We start from the raw sequence: 19,810 nt of genomic DNA, 5'->3' as shown, positions 1-19,810 counted from the left end.
TGTAAAAAACAGAAAAAGCACAGAAAAATTGCTGTGTGCTTTCGTATAGGTTTTGGTCTCAAGCAAGCACAATGAACATTTTTTTCTCTTCAGTTATGTCAGAAATGCCAACAGAAATATATTTTCATGTTTGTGGAAAGGTTGATAGAGAAGGTAATAAATGAATATATAGGAATAGTTAGTCTGAACTTTACCAGAGGAAAGATATCTCTTTGCTTGGCTGTGTTTCATTTTTCCTTTCTCATACAGCAATTTCACAGCAGTCTTAAAAATCTTCTTAATCTCTTCTGATATATCTTGCCACTTGTTCTCATTCATAGAGTTTGAAGAAGATTCCATCTTTTAAAAATATCCATAGTTAAACAGTAGCTGTAATACACACATCTACAACTTCAGAAAGTAAAAGTCTAATATTCAGTAGTCATAAATAACACGGTGACTGAGAAACACATACACTAAAAATAAATGAGTTCAACTTTTTATACTGCAGATAATCATACTGTATTCAATTGTAGAATTATAAAAGTTAGTTACTTTGAGTATTTCCTGACTCCTACTGTAGACAGCTAATAAAATATTTTTTAAGTATAAGACCAATAACACCTTGATAGAAAGTGGGTTTTGAGAACCAAACCTGAAATAATGATAATAACGCAGCAGTAATACTGCTAAAATTATCACTTGTTTAATGAGAAGTATTATTATTATTATTAACAACAACAATAATAATAAACTTGGATCTCAAAACTGAAAATGAGCTTCCTGGTACCTGTAATTAAGCACCTTATATGAGCTACCATATTTGAAAAACATGGGATTATATCTGACATTACTTTTGTTCATTCATTGCTGTAGTAACAGTAATCTTACTGTCATCAGAGGGTCTCTAACGTAAACTTATTAATCCTTTCAGATGGTTTCTCTCAGCTGCCACGATGGAGGTTTTTCTGAGGCAGCTGAGAATCACTGCTGCATCACTTATTGCAGATGAAGTGTTTAAGGGGTCTCCAGTTTTCCTGGAGGGTGTAATAGGAAAAAGAAGATCCTCCAGTATAAGCTTGCTGGCAACTCTTTATTGACATGTTCAGAGCTGTGTATCCTTTATTACTTCCTGTGAGCTTATGAGATGTAAATCTATGTTAGCTTAAAGTTATGAACATCAGCTTACTTACTCCTGTGTATCAGTAGCTTGAGGAAACGTACAAAGTGTTAACAACAAAAAAGCCAAGCTTTATTGAAAGGAATACTGTGGGCATTAGCAAAACAATGCAAAGTTGCAAAACTTGCTTTCTCCCTTGTGATCAATACTTCAGAATTGGCCACATTATAGTGTCTTCAACTTGTTAAAACTCTGTGTCTGTTTTTCATGTTTTCAATGTTTTTTTCATGCAACAGAGAAAACATTCTGCTACACAAAAATTAAATGCAGTATAATGCTTTAATTTCATTTTCTTGTATAATACAGTATGCACTGAAAATTAAGTGAATACTCTGTTAAGGACTTCCCTTTTTGTACACTGAAATCTCTCCTTGGGTATATAGGATGTGTAGGAGGGTAGAACTGAGCCTGGGTAATATACAGTTTTTATTGTCATCAACTAAAGACAAATGCTCGTTTTAAAAATGGTAATCAGCAGTGTTCAAAAAATCTTCTGTTAGTATACAGTTAATAAGTTAAAAGCACGACATCTGTCTCAGGACAGCACTAAGTACTTGTTTGACTGTTAAAGAGCTTTCATGTGTGGTGATAGAAGGAAAACATGTCTTTCCTCTGCTAATCCTGTTCACTGAAATCTAGCAAAAGCATAATATCAGGGCAGGAGAGCCTTAGCTCCCTATTCCAACATCGGGGAAGGGAAATCTGTACAACAGTCCCACTAGCCCCAACAGGTCGTGAATGACTACCAGAGCCACTTGCTCTGGCTGTTATCAGAGAGCGCATCAATACAGGACTCATGACCCTGGGGACTGTCCACCACTGTAATTGATAGAGAAGGATTTTGAATGGAGGTGACTATGATTTACCGTGTTCTGGTAGTTCTTCAGCATTTCAGATTTTGGTCTGAGGTAATACGCTGGTGGCACTGCATTCTCATCCCTGCAGTACCACTCTTCTAAAATCCGTGTCTCTAGCTTGGCCTCTACAGCAGCATCCAGGATCATTTCAAATTCTGCTGACTCAACTTCCCCTGGTATTCGGATGTTCCCATACTTCTCTCCCAATAGGCCCTGTGTATTTGCAGGAAAGTAGGGATTAAATTTTTCTTTTTAATTATGCAAAATCCGTCCTCAGAATCTGAATTTCATAAAAATCAGTGTGGTAATAGTTTAATGACTTTGAAATTACTAAGAAGGGAAACAGATACAGTGTAAGATGAAGTACTGTGGAGGGTACTGTACTGAGCTGCATCCTACTATGATAACTTGGTAAAATTTCAAGTAGATGCATTGTCTTTCTTATTATTAACTGGTAATAAAAATACTAAAGTATTCAAAAGAATAAATTAAAAAATACCCAAATACTTTCTTAGCACAGTATTGACTCATGTATTATTGATTCCCATTAGTCACAGTTTGGCATTAATTTCACATGCAAAAGCAAATGTGGAAATCCTTTTCTCTGGACTTGGGATAACGATGCATCTCTGGATTGTTTACCTCTGCTTTTATTCTTAGTTTCCACAGTAATGGAACAGAAGACTGATGTTATGTACAGCTCATATGGGTATTATTAAAAATGTGGTTTATACCAGCAATACCAAGGATCAATGTGGCAGAACCACAAGCTGCTTTGCTGTCTCATATTCCGTGTTGCAAAAATGTTCAATGTCTTTGCTCCAGTAGCTGTCCCCTCAATGAACAGTGGAGCAAGGAAAGACAGTTTTGATCAAATACCAAAGAGAAACAGAAATTATAGTTCTTAAATACACATATTTTGTATACAGGCAAAGGTTTGTGGAAGTCAGTTCTTAAACTGTGGCATAGGAGATTTTTCACCTTCAAAACTGAGGATTAAAATATTGGTTGAGATGCTCTGAATAAATTTTTATAATTTTATTTCTTTAGTTTGCTGTCAATAAATAATTTATAAAAAAGGATTGGGAAAAACTTTATAGAAGATAGAGTTGCAGGACATTCCTGCATTCTTTTGACAAAATTTTTCAAATTTGTGGTCATCAGCTTAGTTCTGCATTCAAATCTTGGTTCACAGAAATCAGTGAGAACTCTCACTTCCTTTAAAGTAGGATTTTTTATTTCTTTCCTCATTTAAATGTAGTCAGTAAAGATTTTGAGTTAATGAGGAGTACTTAATGTGGAGAGGAACCAACAGTATCAGCATCTTGATTTCAATCAGAGAGATCTCTTAGTAATGTTAATGCAAAACAGTAGTACCCTAAAAATATAAATGACCTCTTTGTAAATAATAAAAGCCTAAATATTCATTATTTTTAAAGCACTCATCATAATGAGCTGTGTTAAACTTTTCCAGCTGTAACTAATCCCTGAAAATCAATAACCGATGATGATGAAGGGTGCTTCACTGATGATAAAAGCTTGAATCTGCAGACCCCTTTTCTGAATCCAGTTGTGTTGGCAAAAGGTACTCAAACAGCTTATCATGCTAGATGCTGTAGCCTCAGAGCAGAGACATCAGAGAAGTGCATGTGAACACCTCCTAACCTTTTTCAGGCAAACCCATCTCAGTTAGCTCAGACCACAGTTCACATTGCGTAAACTATCCTGACTGATTTTTGCCTGGAGCAGGTTAGGAAGAGCTCACATAAACTACAGTGCTGGCTCTGATGGCAAGCGGTTGGCATCCTCCATCAGAGGAGTAGTGACAAAGAGCTGGTGGGCAGGACAAGTCAATGTCTGTCCACTGCTTAGGAGAAATGAAGGAATGTAAGAATTGTGATAGTTCATATAGTCCAGGTTTCAGTCTCTGACAAGTCCCAGCACCCAAGTCCTTCAAGAAGCCACTCCAGTAGAGAGGCACTGAGGGAAAGATGGGTTTGCCTGGCTGCCCATTCACATCCCACACCAGCTTCATTCACGGTGCACATCAAGGAGTCAGGAGAAAGGAACAAATGTGTTCATTAACTAGAATTAAATAATAATTTTATGATCCAGTATTTTTACTATGTGAATTTATTTTTTCTATGTGATCATTCTAACTAGTAGCTCCCTTCATAGAGAGAGCTACATTGCTTCACATAATGAGATAACCAGGGAAAATTTTGAAGTTTTACCCTTCTGTTCTATTCATAGAGCCCTATAATTTTGGAATTCTGAAGCTGCAGAGGTTAAACAAAATATAATATTATTTTCCCTGTTTGTTTGAGTGAGGTTAATAACTCATATCCTGCTGAATTGCAAGCCTTTGCACATTCAGACTGATGGAGAAATGTCATAAATTTCTCTCAGAGGAGCTTTGCTATGCAAATTTTGCAATTACATTGTATAGCAATTATTGCTTGAAATTCATTAGGCTACAGTTTTTCTGAATTTAAGTCCAGTAGATTCAATAGATGGTTGCCCAAGCAAAGATCAATAGCTGGGCCCTTCATTAACAATACTAAAATGTCAACATTAAAATGTCTGGTTTTAATGTACTGCATTTAATCAACTAAATTTGTTTTGGAATTATTCTGTGTACTTTTCTGCTTCTCTGGTACAGTTTGTGCTGTTCTCTCTCCACTGTACTATAGGTAAATAACGAAAGGCAGTACTTTAAAATTAAAAGAGGGATTTTTTTTCTTGTATCTTTTCCCTCATTGCAACAGACATTATGTAAATAATCCTGTATTAGGGATCATCTTCCTGGCTACTACAGCAAAACACAATTAAAAGGAACTTTGCCGCGATCAGAATACTAGAATCACTGTGGATGACTGCATCATGAGCTTTTAAGGAAAATGGAGGCCTATGCAAACACTATTTGAAAGCCTTCAAATTTTTTAAAATCAGATGTTAAACAGTAGGGGACATACATGTATCATGGTATACTTTGGTGCTATAGATGGCATTGCTAGTATTTTGCTAGATGCCTAGCATTACCTGAGGGAAGAACAGACATACATAGAAGAGGAATCACACAGACAAGAGTGACCTCCATCTGGGATGATGGCAGCAAGCATCCATAAAGCTTAATAAACAACAAAATAAGCCTTGTATAATTTTGCTTTGAGGTATTTATTCTCTTCTTGTTTGGTTGTGGTTTATGGAAAAGTTTTAAGGTTAATCTTAAAAGATAACACATGTATAGTACTAGGAAGAAAAGGAATGAGGATGTGTGGAGGAAAGGGAAGTCTGAGCAAGGTGACTGCACTGCAAGGTGAAAACTCAGTCTAGCTTGTTATGGATGACATCTAGTGTTTAGGAGAGCCTGAAGCTAACAGCTATACCAAGAAAAGAGCACATCAGTTGAACACCACGTAAGGATCTAAATGTGCTAAAACATTTCGTTTTAGAACTTAAAAAGTCGACCATGGCAAAAAGGTGGCTGCAGAGATTATACCAGCACCAACTGCCACAGATTTTTCCCCTAAGGACTGCTCAGGGAGCAGCAGGCAGCACAGTGCTGACCAGTCTTCTGTAACTGTGCCCACTGCACTCCAGAAAACTATTGTATGGATTGTAGTAGAAGTCCTTCATATAAGCTGCATGCGTTGGCCAGGCCCAGAGCACACCTCTGAAACTTGGCTGTGTTTAACTCAGGATTACTGCTTCACATGGCCAATGTGAGCAAGGACTCCATGTTTTAGCCAAAACTTAGGCCTTTCTGCAATTAAAGAAAAGTTAAAGAGCCACTGAACAGAGATTCTGAGGACACCTGTGGCACCTACTTGGTGAACATGTGCATTTAGGAAGGCAATTAGATGAGTTAGTTTCTTTGATATTCTAATACAGTAGAATTGACAAGTAAACAAAGAAATAGAAATAGGAACAGAATAGGGAATAAAAAGAACTGGAATGAAGAAGAAAATTGATGACACAAGTAGAACCAGCAAATTGTAAATACCCTGTTTAGCAGGTCTATCATTTAGAGCAGGGCAATCCCAGGCACTGCACTGCAGCTGTGTTCCTCTTAGTCTCCCAACAGAAGTTGGCTGAGGTTCTGGTATTAGTACCTGACTCTTTGTAGCCATTTGAAAAATATTCTGGTAAAAATTTTTATGTGGTAGGAAATTCTTCATGGAGTCATGGTTTCACTGGCCATTTAACTGAGGTATTGAAAGACAACTTATTTTAATTTTTTCTGGGGAGGACAAAAGTAACTGACACTTTTTTTCTAAAGGATTGTGATATCACACCCAGTGCTGGAAGCAGGAGGCACACTGAGTAAATGCAGCTGATCTCTACTGAGACTGATGCTCAAATGCTGGGTTACATCACATAAACATACCAGGTTCCTGGGGAACAGTTCTTCACCTAAACAAGCCTTCCTCTAGATGCACTGCATGTTTCCATTGACAGTGGTCACTAGTGAAAAAAAAAACCCAAAAGGCTAAGGACTATAAACAGACTATATGTGTTTGCTGGAATCTTAATAAACTATTTGTTTGTAAGGCTACAAGACAGCCTTAGGATGGGTGCATTTGCATGCACAGGATGTGAAAATTGCATCTTCCCATGTTTAGACAGGAAAGTGAGGCTTGTATCTCCTAGCTGGTACCAGGGAACAGCCACCTTCCCTCCACTCTTTTGGTGTCACTATGGTTAAATTTATATCTGGCAGCGTAAGTGTAGTCTATCAGGGTACCACAAAAATACTGGAGCCTTTAGAGGCCTAAATGAGAAGCTCTGAATTGCACTTTTCCTCCAGGGGCTTCAGTGTCTGAACTGCATCCATGCCAGAGGCTTGTAGCAGCCTCTGGAAATATCTGCCCCCCCCTCCATATTCCCCATACATTCAAGTAAACGCAAATTTCTTACTAGAAAAATGAAGAAAAATGAAGCAATTGAATTAAAAGAAAATATAATTTCTCACAATCTTCATGTTTCATACTAAGTCTGCAAATAAGAATACTGTTATTTCAGACCTTTATGAAAAATATCACAGTACTCTGCAGTAATAACCTAAAACTTCATTTTGTGGTAACAACATTGCAGCATTTTGATGATTAGTAGAGGAACTTATTTTTAAAAGGAACAGTAATGTTTACACTATGTTCAGAACCAAGAGACAGTTTTATATGCAGACTTGTGAATCAAAATCTCCCACCTGGTGAGTCATTTTCCTTTAATAGTAAAACAACAAATTAAAGATTCATTAGTCTGAAGGTGATTGAAATGTTTGAAGCTACCAGGCTGGCAAACATGTATAAAACCCTCAGCAACCATTTGTATCTAACAAAACTTCATAGAATTAACACAGACCAACCTCAGCAGTAGTCTTGTTAGCTTTGTTGAGCCTGAGGCTGAAGTTACTATTAAATGAAGTTTAAAAAATTACTGTTTAGATCCAGATGGGAAATATTTTTCCCTCTGATCTTCTTGTGTGGAAAGATATTAAAATTATAGGCACAGTCACAACAATAACCGAAAGGAGGAAACTATCCAGATTTGGATTTGATCTTGATACGATGGATTCATAGTTTGTGCCATGTGATAAGTTCAGACATCATCACTAAAATGTTTGTGAACCCTAACACCTTCCTTTTATTAATACAGAATAAGTTGAAAATTTAAATATATTTAATTCCAACTAAATATTTAGTGGTAATTTTAATAAAAACAAGCTGTCGAATAACAGCAAGATATTAATTACTGATTGGTTTCTTTAATCTGTGGTGTTTTTTTTTTAATTATATGTTAATATCTGCAAACCAAGTAATTTGAAAAGTCAGATTTGTAATGTTTTGTGAGGTGATTTCAGGTACTTGTCAACTTAAGAGCAACAATTTTTTTGCCGTTTTGCCAACAAAGAAAGCTTCGGATTAATTGAAAATACAGTTTTGTAGCCAGTGAATGATCTGATCCAATGATCTTTTGCTGGGCTTCATGGGATCAGTCCTACCACTTCTACTTCTTGGTCTTTGTGAAGTTCCACATGTGACACTGAAGCGCATACATATGTCCTCTCTGCCTCTTTTCAGAGCAGTCCTGCATTGCCAACTTTTTGAAGAGTAAGCATACAAGAAATCATCTTTGAGGGAATTAAATCTAACCACAACTGATTTTTTAACCTCAGATACCTCTGTGTGTCCAGAACTAAGCACCTCTTAAACAATTTGTTTTTGCAAGATCCATGGGTGATTATTATTGTTCCCTTTCAACAGAGGAAGTAGGTGCAGGGAATTAAGCCTAGGCAGGGCTTCAGAGCTGTAACAGGTATGCAGTGATTAGCTATAACTGGGTAGTGGAAGTTGTTCCTCATTCTCAACCCTGTCCTTCTTACTGAAACTGATCACCACTAAAGGAGGAAAGCTTTGCCCGCTCATGAATTAGGTCTTGAGTGACTCACATTTCAGCCTGCTAAATTAATGTAAGCTTAAACTGAGCTCATTTATTCGAAGTAGAACAGCTCCATTAGGAGAAAGAGAGTATCTCACATTACTGAAGATACAGTGAATGCTTCATGCTCTGGACTGAAAATTGCCTTGCAGGCACTCACCATCGTACTCAGGTGCCACTGTGATGCACCATGTAGGGACTTAGGTGCTGTTGAAATGCCTTGGGATGTTATGGTGTTCATCTGTTGTCAAGAGGGAAATGCTGCTCCCACCGATGTCCCGGAGGTGTCTTTCTACCATCCTCAAGGGAACTGTGGATTGCAGTCTGGCAGAAACTTGTGCCACACCTCACCAGGAGGCCCCAGGCAGAAAACCGATGAGTAGCAGGCTGTAGCTAGTGGGTCACAATCTAAAGCAAGGCAGGTAATGAGGGAGCTCACCTGTGGAGCAAGAGGCTTGTTTCAAAATCTCTCCTGAATGGGGAGAAGGACAAGTCTGTGGTCGCCAGGTATGTACCCTACTTATCAGGCTTCAGGGCATCAGTGATGCCCAGAACAGTAGTGTGTCAAAGCTCCTGCTAGCACAGCTCCTCTCTGTATATGAAATTGCATAGCTTTGTATAAGTAACTGAACATTAGTTGTAGCAGGAACACAAACCTTATCTTTGCACAGGCTGCATTAGTGCCCTAATCAAGGGCTACAAAGTCAGTCCTCTGGATCCCCATCTGTCCTGTGGTCACTTGCTCTTTACTGCCTTATGTGAATCCTGGGGTTAGAGATCTAACTCCCTGCTTCCTCAGCCTGCTCTTCTAGGCTTTCTTCCTCTTGTAGTTAAATCTTTCTTATGAAATTAAAACTTTTTTTCCTCTTATAGCCATACATTTCAGTCAAATAACCATTTTATTCAGAGAAATGTGGTTTTTGCACTACTGCTTATGGTGATGTTAATATATCTATTAACTGATAAGAAAGTATGTTACTCAGTAATACATCAGACTGCTATAGACAAAAGACATAAAGAAAAACACAAGTGAAAGACTGACATATCCATTTAACTTCAATTTTAGAAGACCTCAAATTTCTTATGTTTTGTCTAAAAAGCATACTTAGCTGCTAATACCCATCAATGTCTTTCAATTTACATATATATATACTCGTTTGAATTGAAGTCAGAATCACTTCAGCATAGCTACAAGAAATGCTCCATTGTTTTCAAACCTTACTTTTTATATGCATACTGGCTACATTCTACATCCGGTCTTTCATATTGAATTTGGATGTGCTAACACAGTACATTTGCATGTGCAAACCTGCCTAGGCGGCAAGTTCAAGTCAGGAAAGGCATGCAGAATTTGTAACACCCAGGTGTGTTTACCCTCCTGGTCTGCAGAAATGTGGGCTTAACTGACATGAGCAATTGACACAAGCAAATATACTGGTAAATCGTGTCTTCAAAATCTGGAACAAATGGTCAAGACACCAATTTTTAAAGACTTTGTATTTAACATCCCATTCAAAGAAATTTAGTACAACAATAGGTCTTTTTGGTTTGTTGACAGTAAATTGTAACTCTATGACAATAGTATCCTATAGGAATTACTTATGTGATATAAGATGTTCAGGTGCAACCAGAGACATTTTGGGGAACACCCCCACCCCCACCCCACCCCCAACAAAATAACAGGATTAGCTGGAACCTTGTTTCTGAAAGATAAATATGATTTGAATTGAAACTGAGAATTTACTACCAGAAACAAACAGAAAGTAACATCCTATATTTTATTTTATTCCTTAAGGCAAAAGTAGCCAATTCTTCTCAAACTCAAAGCAAACATACTAATGGATAAACAACAGTGAATCATCTGAACTGAAACTAGGAAAGTATATTTAATTAAATTTACTTTCAATGCACTAATGATTTCAGTAAGAAGGAAAACAAAGATATTAATTGAAAATCCTGATGGAGTATATATGTTACCTGCTTGTTAGGGTAAACGCCAAGCCACTAAACTGAACTGAAGTAAACAAATGAAACCAAGATGGAGAAAGCTGTAGTAATGCAATTCATCTAAACCAAGTTTTAGGAAGCTGGAGTCCCAGAGTAGCTAGTACCCAAGAGTTGTCTTGAAAATAGCTGCTTCTACTCCCTTTTTTTCCCTTCTAGCTGCAATGTGGTACAGTGTGAGGACCTCCTGATACATGCACAGAGAATATTCTTCAATTAAGTACATCTGACTGCTTTTCTTGCCTATTCATGGTAGTGATCAAAGGACAAAAGTTATGTTGCATTGGAATGAAGTCTCCCAAAAATACTTACATTAGAAATCAAAAATAGGAAAAAAAGGCCAAAAAGGTGGTGACCTGTGATTTCTAGGATTTACAGGTCAAAGTACCTTCAGAACAGCATTTTCCTTCTACTGCCAACAGCTGTAAGGCAGTGCAATTTAGCAGACAGAACATCAGTGCTGGTGCAGAATTCCACTTTTGCTTCATCTCAGTATGGAAACTGGTAACTTCCTGATGCTTTTGCCACTGCCTCAGATTGCCTATCTATAAAATGAGGCTAATGACAGCTTGCAAAATAAGCATTTCTATTCTGAGTGTTGATATGCAAAGGATTTTGTGTATTTGTGTTGATTTACACTGTTTATCCTGTTTAGTTTTTAAAGGAAAAATGATACTATAGAGCAGTATCAAACATTTTCATTTGATTTTTTCTCCATACCTAGGTGGTAATAATAGTGCCCATATCTCAGCCCTTCAGCTGAAGCTTATGGGTAAATAGACTTAGTTTTAGAATTTCAGCTGACTATACAGAACATAAGAAATATAATTTTTAATTGAAATATTGAAGTGTTTAGAAAACTAAAGCACAATAAAGACATTTCTGTGCTGAGAAATAGATTTTTTCCACCTGCCTGGATATGCATTTATGTTCCTTGGCTTGAGAAACGTTGCTGTGCATTGTTTCAGACAGCCATGCCCTAATTCCTCTCTTCCTTTTTGTCTGGAGGCACTACAGAAGCACACCGTGGGGCTACAGGTATTTCAGAAACTTGAGGCAGGTATTGGTTTCAGCTCCATGAAAAACAAAAAAGGGAAAGAAAACTGACTGGAAGTGGGGCTGGAAGGATGAGATGCAAGCACTGAAGTCTTTTCCTGTGAATAATGTCCCTGACATAAGCTGTAAGAAGAAAATGGTGGTGGAGTTACTTGATGCTGAACCTGTCTTTCAGAAGATTAAAGAGAGCAACCAAATGCTGCTGTAAATGAACGAATTTGCTCAACTCTGAACTTCACCCACAGTGCAATATTTTTAAATCTCAAAGCCTTTTCCCTAGTGGTAGGGAGATACCAAACAATGATGAGTAATTTCTCACGACACAGTGGGTAGGAGCTACCAGTCCATCGTACTGAGTGAATGTGCTTCCTCGGAAGAAATTAATGACCTACTTCCCTGATACACTCTGCTTTGTCAGAACTCTCCCTTCTCCTGGCTGTGAAAGTATCAATGGTCTTCATCCTCCATGCTTTTTCTCCTGTCTTCTACATGAACATGAACCACTGGCTTAATTCATTTTGTTGCCTTTTCCTTCACCGTTTGTCATAGCTGCGTCTCTGATCTCCCTGCGCATGGGTGTGGGTGAGAAAATCAGTCAAAAACAATGAAATTAGTGAAGAGGTCTGAGAATAAAGGCAGGGTAGAAGAAGGGCTGGAGAAGACTTTGCCTACCTCTGGCTACAGATTTGAGCTGCTCACTCACTCTGATTCCCCTCCAAACAATTGTATCATTCTCACTTTTCTCTGTTTTTGAAATTGGCTGGGAGATTTCCTGACAGGCATGTATATTTTTCCTTTCACATAAAGCTCAGGACCTTGCAGGTAACTCCTATTGCAGTCCCAATTCCTGTCAAGTCTCTGACAGGTCCTGTAACATTTTATAACAGTGGAGCTGGGTAGAAAAACAAACTACAAGGGCTAGGTTTAATAAAAGACCTTAGCACCCAGCCCAGACTGGAGTCAATAACCTTGTCAGTGGAAATCACTACCCTTCCTACAGGGAGTGGGAAACATACCTTTCCTGGAAACAGCAAGGAGATCAATCTTGTCTTTTAAAGGAGGGCATGATGGTATAACCTCCCCTGCTTTGTAAAATAATCACAACACTCAGCCAAGCAGGGAGGAACTGTGAAAGGGTTCAAAATCCTGTCTTGCATCTCATAGGTGAAGGCTGTCTAATAGAGAAAAGCTTCTCCTACTGTTGCTGTTTAATGTGCCTTACAGGCACCACGGAGCCAGAATGCAAGAAGATACTCTGAGCCTAACAAACAGTATAGTCAGCTGGGAGGAGAGGGCACTGGTTTCTGGACACCAACCCCAGGAGTTAAAAACTAGGACTCCTGCATCCTTACTGACCTCCTTGATATGCTTCATCTGCAAGAAAGGGTGCTGCCTCAAGCTGCACCCAGGCACCCTTTAAAAAGAAGGGGCCATATCTTTGTTTTCTGGGAAATACGGTCTTGCTAGTGTTTATCAGAAGGGCTGTTTCATTTCTAAATTCCTATTTTGGGATGGTACTTAAGTGATAAATGATAAGCCAAAGAGTTTAGATTAAGGTAATGTTGAGCATAGCAAGAAGAGATGAATTACGCACCTAAGGGATTAACAGAGAGGCATCCAGTCTGTAGTCACCACCAAAGTTGCAGCAACTGAGGAGGGGTTTTTAGGACAGCAAAACCTATCCAAGTCCTACTGTAAGCACATACACACCCTGGAAATTGGAAATAGACCTATATATTTATACTTTTCTGTAACATCATTAAGCTTTCTCAGTAATAAAAATGCCACTATGAAGGTATTAGAAAGAGTTACTTAATGAGGATTATCAGAGGCAAAAATCACTGGTGGTAAAGGGAGTTTTTAACACCCCTCCCAACTTTAGGAAAACTGAAGCTAGTTGTAATGTCATATGAGATTTCGCTTCAAATTTCTTTTGCTGTTCTATTTCCCCTTCTTATTAGAGCTAAACATATTGGTATTCACTGAGTCTACAAATTAAAATCTAATTTTACAATTAAATGTCAAGAAAATGATTTTACAACTTGCATAGAACAATACAGTCCCCATGAGCCTGATATGACCCATGACTGTGTAGTGTGTAGTGAAGCACCTAAAACACAATTAATAAACATCTTTTGCAGGGATATAAAATAAATGAAGGCCCAAAGGCAAATTTTTAGTATAAGGGACATTAGCTCTAGCAGATTATAATGCCACCTCTCTAAAGTACCCAGAATTTAGTGTTTAGCACAAAACACAAACGAGTAGCATAATGTAACATCAAATCTACTTTGCAAGTACATGTAGAATGGCCTATTTAATTATTTTGACTAGTTCCTGGATTTGGATGACTTTTATTTGATTTTTCTATCCTTATGTACCAATTGTAATGAAACATTATTTTCTCCAAGCCAGCTGGCATAGGTTTCAGGGCTTGTTATTTGGGACAGTTCATGGATGGTACTCCCTGAACAGATACTTTATCAATCTAGTTCTTCAAAGATGAAAAGAAATTATTAGATAATTCCTTGCATGAGAAGAGACACATATAGGAAGAGTATAATTTTCCTTCCCCAACAATGCTGCTGTATGATGGCCCAGTAAACTTAAGACTGATGTGGAACTATCAGTCCTTTCTGTATATTCTTAGATTTATTTGCATGTGTTTCCTACTTTTCACATGCTTGGAGGGGAAGAACCGTTTCTTCTGGTTTATTAAAATACTGTAAATTTGTAGGATTTGTCCTTCCTAGCTAGAAAGGACAGTAGCATGGTTGCAGGATGAAAGGGATCTAATTCCTGTGAAAGGAACTAATAATCTAAACTGTAATAACAGCTAAGGAGAGAAAGAAAAATGTGAAAGGGATCTTCAGAAAAGCTGAGCTGAGGAAAAAAGACTAAAGCAAGCACCATGATAATAGCGATTAAAGCTTTCCTTGGTTTCATAAACCGCACCCCTTACACACTTGACAAAGATTGCAGCTGATGAAGAATAGCAATACTTAAAGTATTCAGAGTGTCAACAATGTTTACAGTTAATTCACAACACCAAACATTACAGTGAGAATGCTAACCCTAATAATTTATATGAAATATAAATCCATCTTTTCATAAAGCCACCTTCAGAACTGCCACATTTCGAAAACTATTGTTCTTCAATACTACTCAGTATTAGTTTTCCAATTAAAATATAGATTAAAAAATCACCTTTATAAATCCCCTTAGTCTTCACTTGCCATACCTTTTTCAAGAATGGAACAGATTAAAGTAAAACCTTACCTATAGTAGCTTTCTACTGGGATATCTTCAGGCCTTTTCTAACACTAATTTTTAACTAAAAGGTAATCAATCAGACCTAAAATTAAGGGTAAGTATACAAGCACTAAATACTAAATACTGCCTGAAGGCAACAGGTCAAGTCCTTAGCTAAATGTTTAAAAATTCTGCAGCATATCCTGATGGGAAATTAATGAAATATAGCAAAGAACATCAGGACATGACATTTCTCTCAATAAAAACACTATCTTGCCTATGCCATGCAATGGCATGGCTGAAAGGCAGAGTATATACTCTGCAAAAGCGTGTGGCCAGGCAATGCGCTGTTTTTCCAGCCATGAGTAGCACTACTATTCTGAACTCTTTTTAAACAGTTTCAAGCATTAATGTGATTTCTATACCATGCAAAATAGTTAACAAGAAAAGAACATGTGGTTTACTCATAATAATTGCAGTCTCCATAGCATTCTAAGAAAGCATTCTCCATTTTTTCAAGGTGGAATGGAATAAAGTTACTCTGTGAGGTTTTTCAGTATGAAAGAAAGCAACATATGATAATTAGCTGGTACATGCTAACAGAACAGTAACTCCAAAAATAGCACCTTGAACTAAAAGCAAATATCTTAAGAGAAAAGAGGCAATACCTTATTGATGCATACCAGTATTGCTATGATGAACACTGATACTGTCTCTTACTTTTGTATATTAGTATCTTTCATTGAACAAAAAAGGATCTTGTGGAATTATACATTCTGATCATCTTAAAAAATCAGACCCAGCTACTGCTAGCTGGATTTAGCAATAATTAGACTGAAAATTGAACCAGTTACTTTGTAGGTAGGTGTTTGTTTCTGTCTCTGTTATTGGAGAACCAAGGGATCCCTGAAGTGAATCTCTGTATTTGAGAAAAGGGAAGGTGTATACCACAGGTAGAAGCAATAGCATTAAGAGTTCTCTTTGAACTTACCAACTGCCTGAATACTGTAAAGTATGCTCTGTCTTCACACAGAAATAGAATTTCAAGGTTTAGGGTTCCTCCCCTCCCTTCCCCCATTTCTGCAGAATATCCAATGTTGGCCTTCCGATCTACAATTTCATTTGTAGAACAGACCATTACATCTAGCCGATTACAATATCACCTCAGGAGATGGTTTGGTAAAGCTCTTGAGGGTCAAGAGAAAATAAATCTCATAAATCTCATGCAGCCTATTTCTTCCTCTACACATTATACATAGGATGATGGAAATTTGAGTTCATGTTAATCTTTTTCTCACTAATATGGTCATTTATATAAATATAATACTTAACTTTCCTGGAAGGCAGCACCAAAAATTCTATAATGTCAAGAAAAAGAAATACAGTGACATAGCAGAAAATATGTACAGTCTTCTGACTGGAGGCTGAAAATGCAAGCTATTTTAAGACTACATCAAAATCCATGCAGTTTCTATGATCCATGGAAAAGCTGCCTGATGAATCTTGTAGCTATTTTCAATTGAATATGTTTAAAAAATGGGTAAGCATTTTTAGACCCTAGATTTTAGATTTAGAGATTCAGAGATGATTCACAGGAAAATACACTCCCAGCCCTAAAGCAGATCAAGGAACTCACAATAGCTTAATCATATAATATCACCCCATGCTTGAATCCACTCTGTATGCGTGTTGTTCAGAGACAACATGGAAAGGGATATATACCCTTTGCCTCTTAGTCTGGAGGCTGTGAAAGAAGACCAAGGCTTGCTGAGGCGAAAGCTGCATACTATGCCTTTAAAATGTAATCACTTTTACTGTTTTGAAGGATTTAAGAAAATATACAAAGCTCTACTTTGACATTCACAGAAAATCCTTCCTGTTGGCCAAGTCCATCTAAAACAGGATTAGTGTCCACAGATGTATACTTCACTTCAGATTAATGCCAACAAGTCCTATGGAGCCATTTCTGATATGCTGTATGACCCCACACCCCCTGAAGTTAGAGGGAGTTCTTACTTGGATGGGTTTTGAATCAGATGCAGAGAAGAAAATTCATAGTTTGATATTTGTTTCTTGAAATATACTTTATTGGGAGAGGTAGGCTGTTGTGCTACAGCTGGTTCCAGCTATTTCTCCTCATTCACTTAAAAACTATATGTAGAACTGCTTCCTTGAAGAAAATTAAATTCTGAAATGTACAAAGCACATGTAACTTCTGCTGAATCTCCAAAGAGCACTTGGTGCTTAGCATTCCCCCTAAACTGGCTGTTTTGCTGTAGACCCATTTCACTGACTTTAGCCTCCCTAACTTAAAATGTGTGGCAATTTTCCCAGGAGAGCAAAAGAAAAATGTAACTAACTCAGGTGTTCCAGAACCTGTATATATCCGGTTTTCACATTAGGAATAAAACCTAAAGTAACACCAGAACTGAAATGGGAGTTGAGGAGATTGAGCAGACCTGCAGTAATATAATTTGGAATTTTCTCTGAGCTGGAATGCACTCAGAATTAATTATCAACCATTTGTACTAAGCAAAAAGAACCAAGTAGCAGTGTACTTCATGGAATGATTAAAGCAAGCATTGTACTGCAGGAACAAAAAGATCCAGAGACGTAAAAACCATTTCCCTCTCAATTTACCATATTTCGTCTTTAATTTCAGGGTGATTTAAGGACATGCCAAATATTGTAAATTGTTAATATTCTTTTAATATCCTGCTGGAATTCCAATTTTATAATGCTAGGGGTTTTTTAATAGTTCATTAATGCTGAAATGAACAACAAGCTGTCAATAATTTGAGAGGGGTAATGTAAATTACAATGTCTGTTCAGAGTAGGTAGAAAATGTTTTTACGATTGTTTGGGCCAGACAATTTGAATGATGGGTGGGGAGAATCTCTTAGGTATGTACAAATCCAAACATATTTAGTTGAACAAACCATTTCAGGCGACAAACTAACATTTCATTTCCATTTCTTCCTTTCATTTTACAATTTTTCAGAATGTAGTCATGCAAGAACAGCAGTTCAGGCAGGACTCTGTGGTACTGCACTGACGGAAGAGAGCACCCACATGTTATAACTTGCAGCGTGTGTTTGAAGAGGAGTGCAGAGCAGCCTGCCAGTTCTGTCATCTGTACTAGGCCATCATCAACAGCAGGTTAGTACTGGAGTATTAGTTAGGGACCCCCGACAGAAGGGCAGTAAACTTATTCTGCAAATAATCACTATAGATTAATGATACCCTAAATAGCTCAAGGACTTAACTGATATCAAGTACTGTTAATGGAGAAACAGTCATGCAGAAGATGACTCACATATTACTGGAGGTACCTATATCTTTCTATTAGTTGTTAAAGGTGTTGAGACTAGAACCGTAACAGATGAATCCTGTTCATGATCAGTACTAGTCGGTTTTGACTCTAACAGTCTAACAGTAAACTGACTTTTATTGTCCCTCTACCATCCTGTCTGTATTGTCATCTCTTATGAATTTACCAGGAAACATAACCCAACAAAAATGTAAAGGTGCCAGTGATGCACTGAATATATTTTGTCTTTGGTATCGTTATGCAATGCAGAGTTCAAGCAGTTCACAATTTAATAAGTATACTGCATTTCAATGTCCCCATGTAGATTCCAGAGACAACCAGTATGATTTCTGCACAAAATTTGTACGAGAAGGATTTTTCCCACAAAAATAGTTATTTTCCCCTCATAAATATATGTTGATAAATTATTCTATAGATCAAAAATAGCATGGTATGTATTTATCTACAGTAAAGGCTATGAGTTTTTAAATGATCATGTATAATAGGCACTGATTTTACACAGCAAAAAAACAACCAAACAAAAAAAACCCAACGTAACCAAAAACCAAACAGCTCCCCTCTCCCTTAATTGGACCAAGTGTTGATAGTGCTCAGGCACTAGGTACATTCCCAAAGACAGTGTCACAGGAAATGAATTACCCATTTTTTTTCAGAACTGTTTCCTCCTTTGTGTTTATGAATATGTGTTTGTTTGGATTTTGTTGCTTTGTATCTGAAGAAAAGCTCAGGACTTCCAACTTAGGCACTGCACTAATTTAAGAACTGATTTCATTTTCTCTCCATCTGATACCACAATGCAGGCACAAAGTGCCATAAAGAAACACTTTCTAAAATCAGCCCGTACCTGCTAGTTAATTCTGGATAGAATCACAAAATCACAGAATGGCAGGGGTTGGAAGGGACCTCTGGAGATCATCTCGTCCAACCCCCCTGCTTCAGCAGGGACACCTGGGGCAGGGGGCACAGGAAAGTGTCCAGCTGGGTTTTCAATATTTCCAGAGAAGGAGACTCAGAATAGTCCAATTTAACCCCAGATCTGTGTCTGAATTAAAAAAGCGGTAACTGAAAAGTACAAAAAATACTCAGCTGATTGCAAGTGGCACAATTTATAGAACTTTCTCAAGAAATGGGAAGTTGCCCGAAGCCTGCAGTGCCAAAGTCAGTTTTTAATTATGTTACTATAAATTAAAACTAATTATGCTTGTTGGTGTAGAATCGTCTTCAATTTGTGTTGTAAATGAAATAAATCCCATCTCACTAAGGTACAACAGAACAAAAAACAAATGAGCATCAAGAGATTTCTGTAGTTTTGCCAGTCTAATCATTGGGAGAGCTATTACTTTGGCCTGTACTTGGAAAACCTGGAATAAATATTGAAGTTGTTGGCTCACTGCAACTTCTTTGCTAACTGTTCTGTTCTGTTTAAAATTTCTGATTTGGCTTGATTTCTTTCCTTAGTAGCAATATCAGGCAGGCAGTTCTTAACAGCTTCAAAATTCTGAGCTGCTAAAATATGCAGCAGTAGTACATGATGAAATTTCCTTCACTGTCAGAGATTTTAGAACATCCATGTTTAAGGACACTGGGTGTTGCTACGGGGAAAACGCTATGCTTTTCTGTTCCAACTCTGTTCTTTCATCAAAGGCAAGATAAAAAGTAGAAAAATAAACCCAGAAAACTAAATTTAGTCTTGTAAGATGGAAGCTACCC

At 37.5% G+C, this 19,810-nt stretch overlaps 1 protein-coding gene across 1 annotated transcript in view; it reads right to left on the bottom strand.

Moving 5' to 3' along the window:
- The window catches only part of NWD2 (NACHT and WD repeat domain containing 2), a 58,767-nt gene that overhangs the window by 7,974 nt on the left and 30,983 nt on the right, over positions 1–19,810 (bottom strand). Inside the window, exons 4-5 of the mRNA XM_064449275.1 lie at positions 2,026–2,229; positions 195–339 (exon numbers count right to left, since the gene is read on the bottom strand). Of these exons, the coding sequence (XP_064305345.1) occupies positions 195–339; positions 2,026–2,229 (349 nt within the window). The remainder of the gene's footprint in view (positions 1–194; positions 340–2,025; positions 2,230–19,810) is intronic.

The sequence above is a fragment of the Phalacrocorax carbo genome, chromosome 4, assembly GCF_963921805.1.
Source record: "Phalacrocorax carbo chromosome 4, bPhaCar2.1, whole genome shotgun sequence".
Lineage (NCBI taxonomy): Eukaryota > Metazoa > Chordata > Aves > Suliformes > Phalacrocoracidae > Phalacrocorax > Phalacrocorax carbo.
This window is presented reverse-complemented; position numbering and strand designations above follow the sequence as displayed.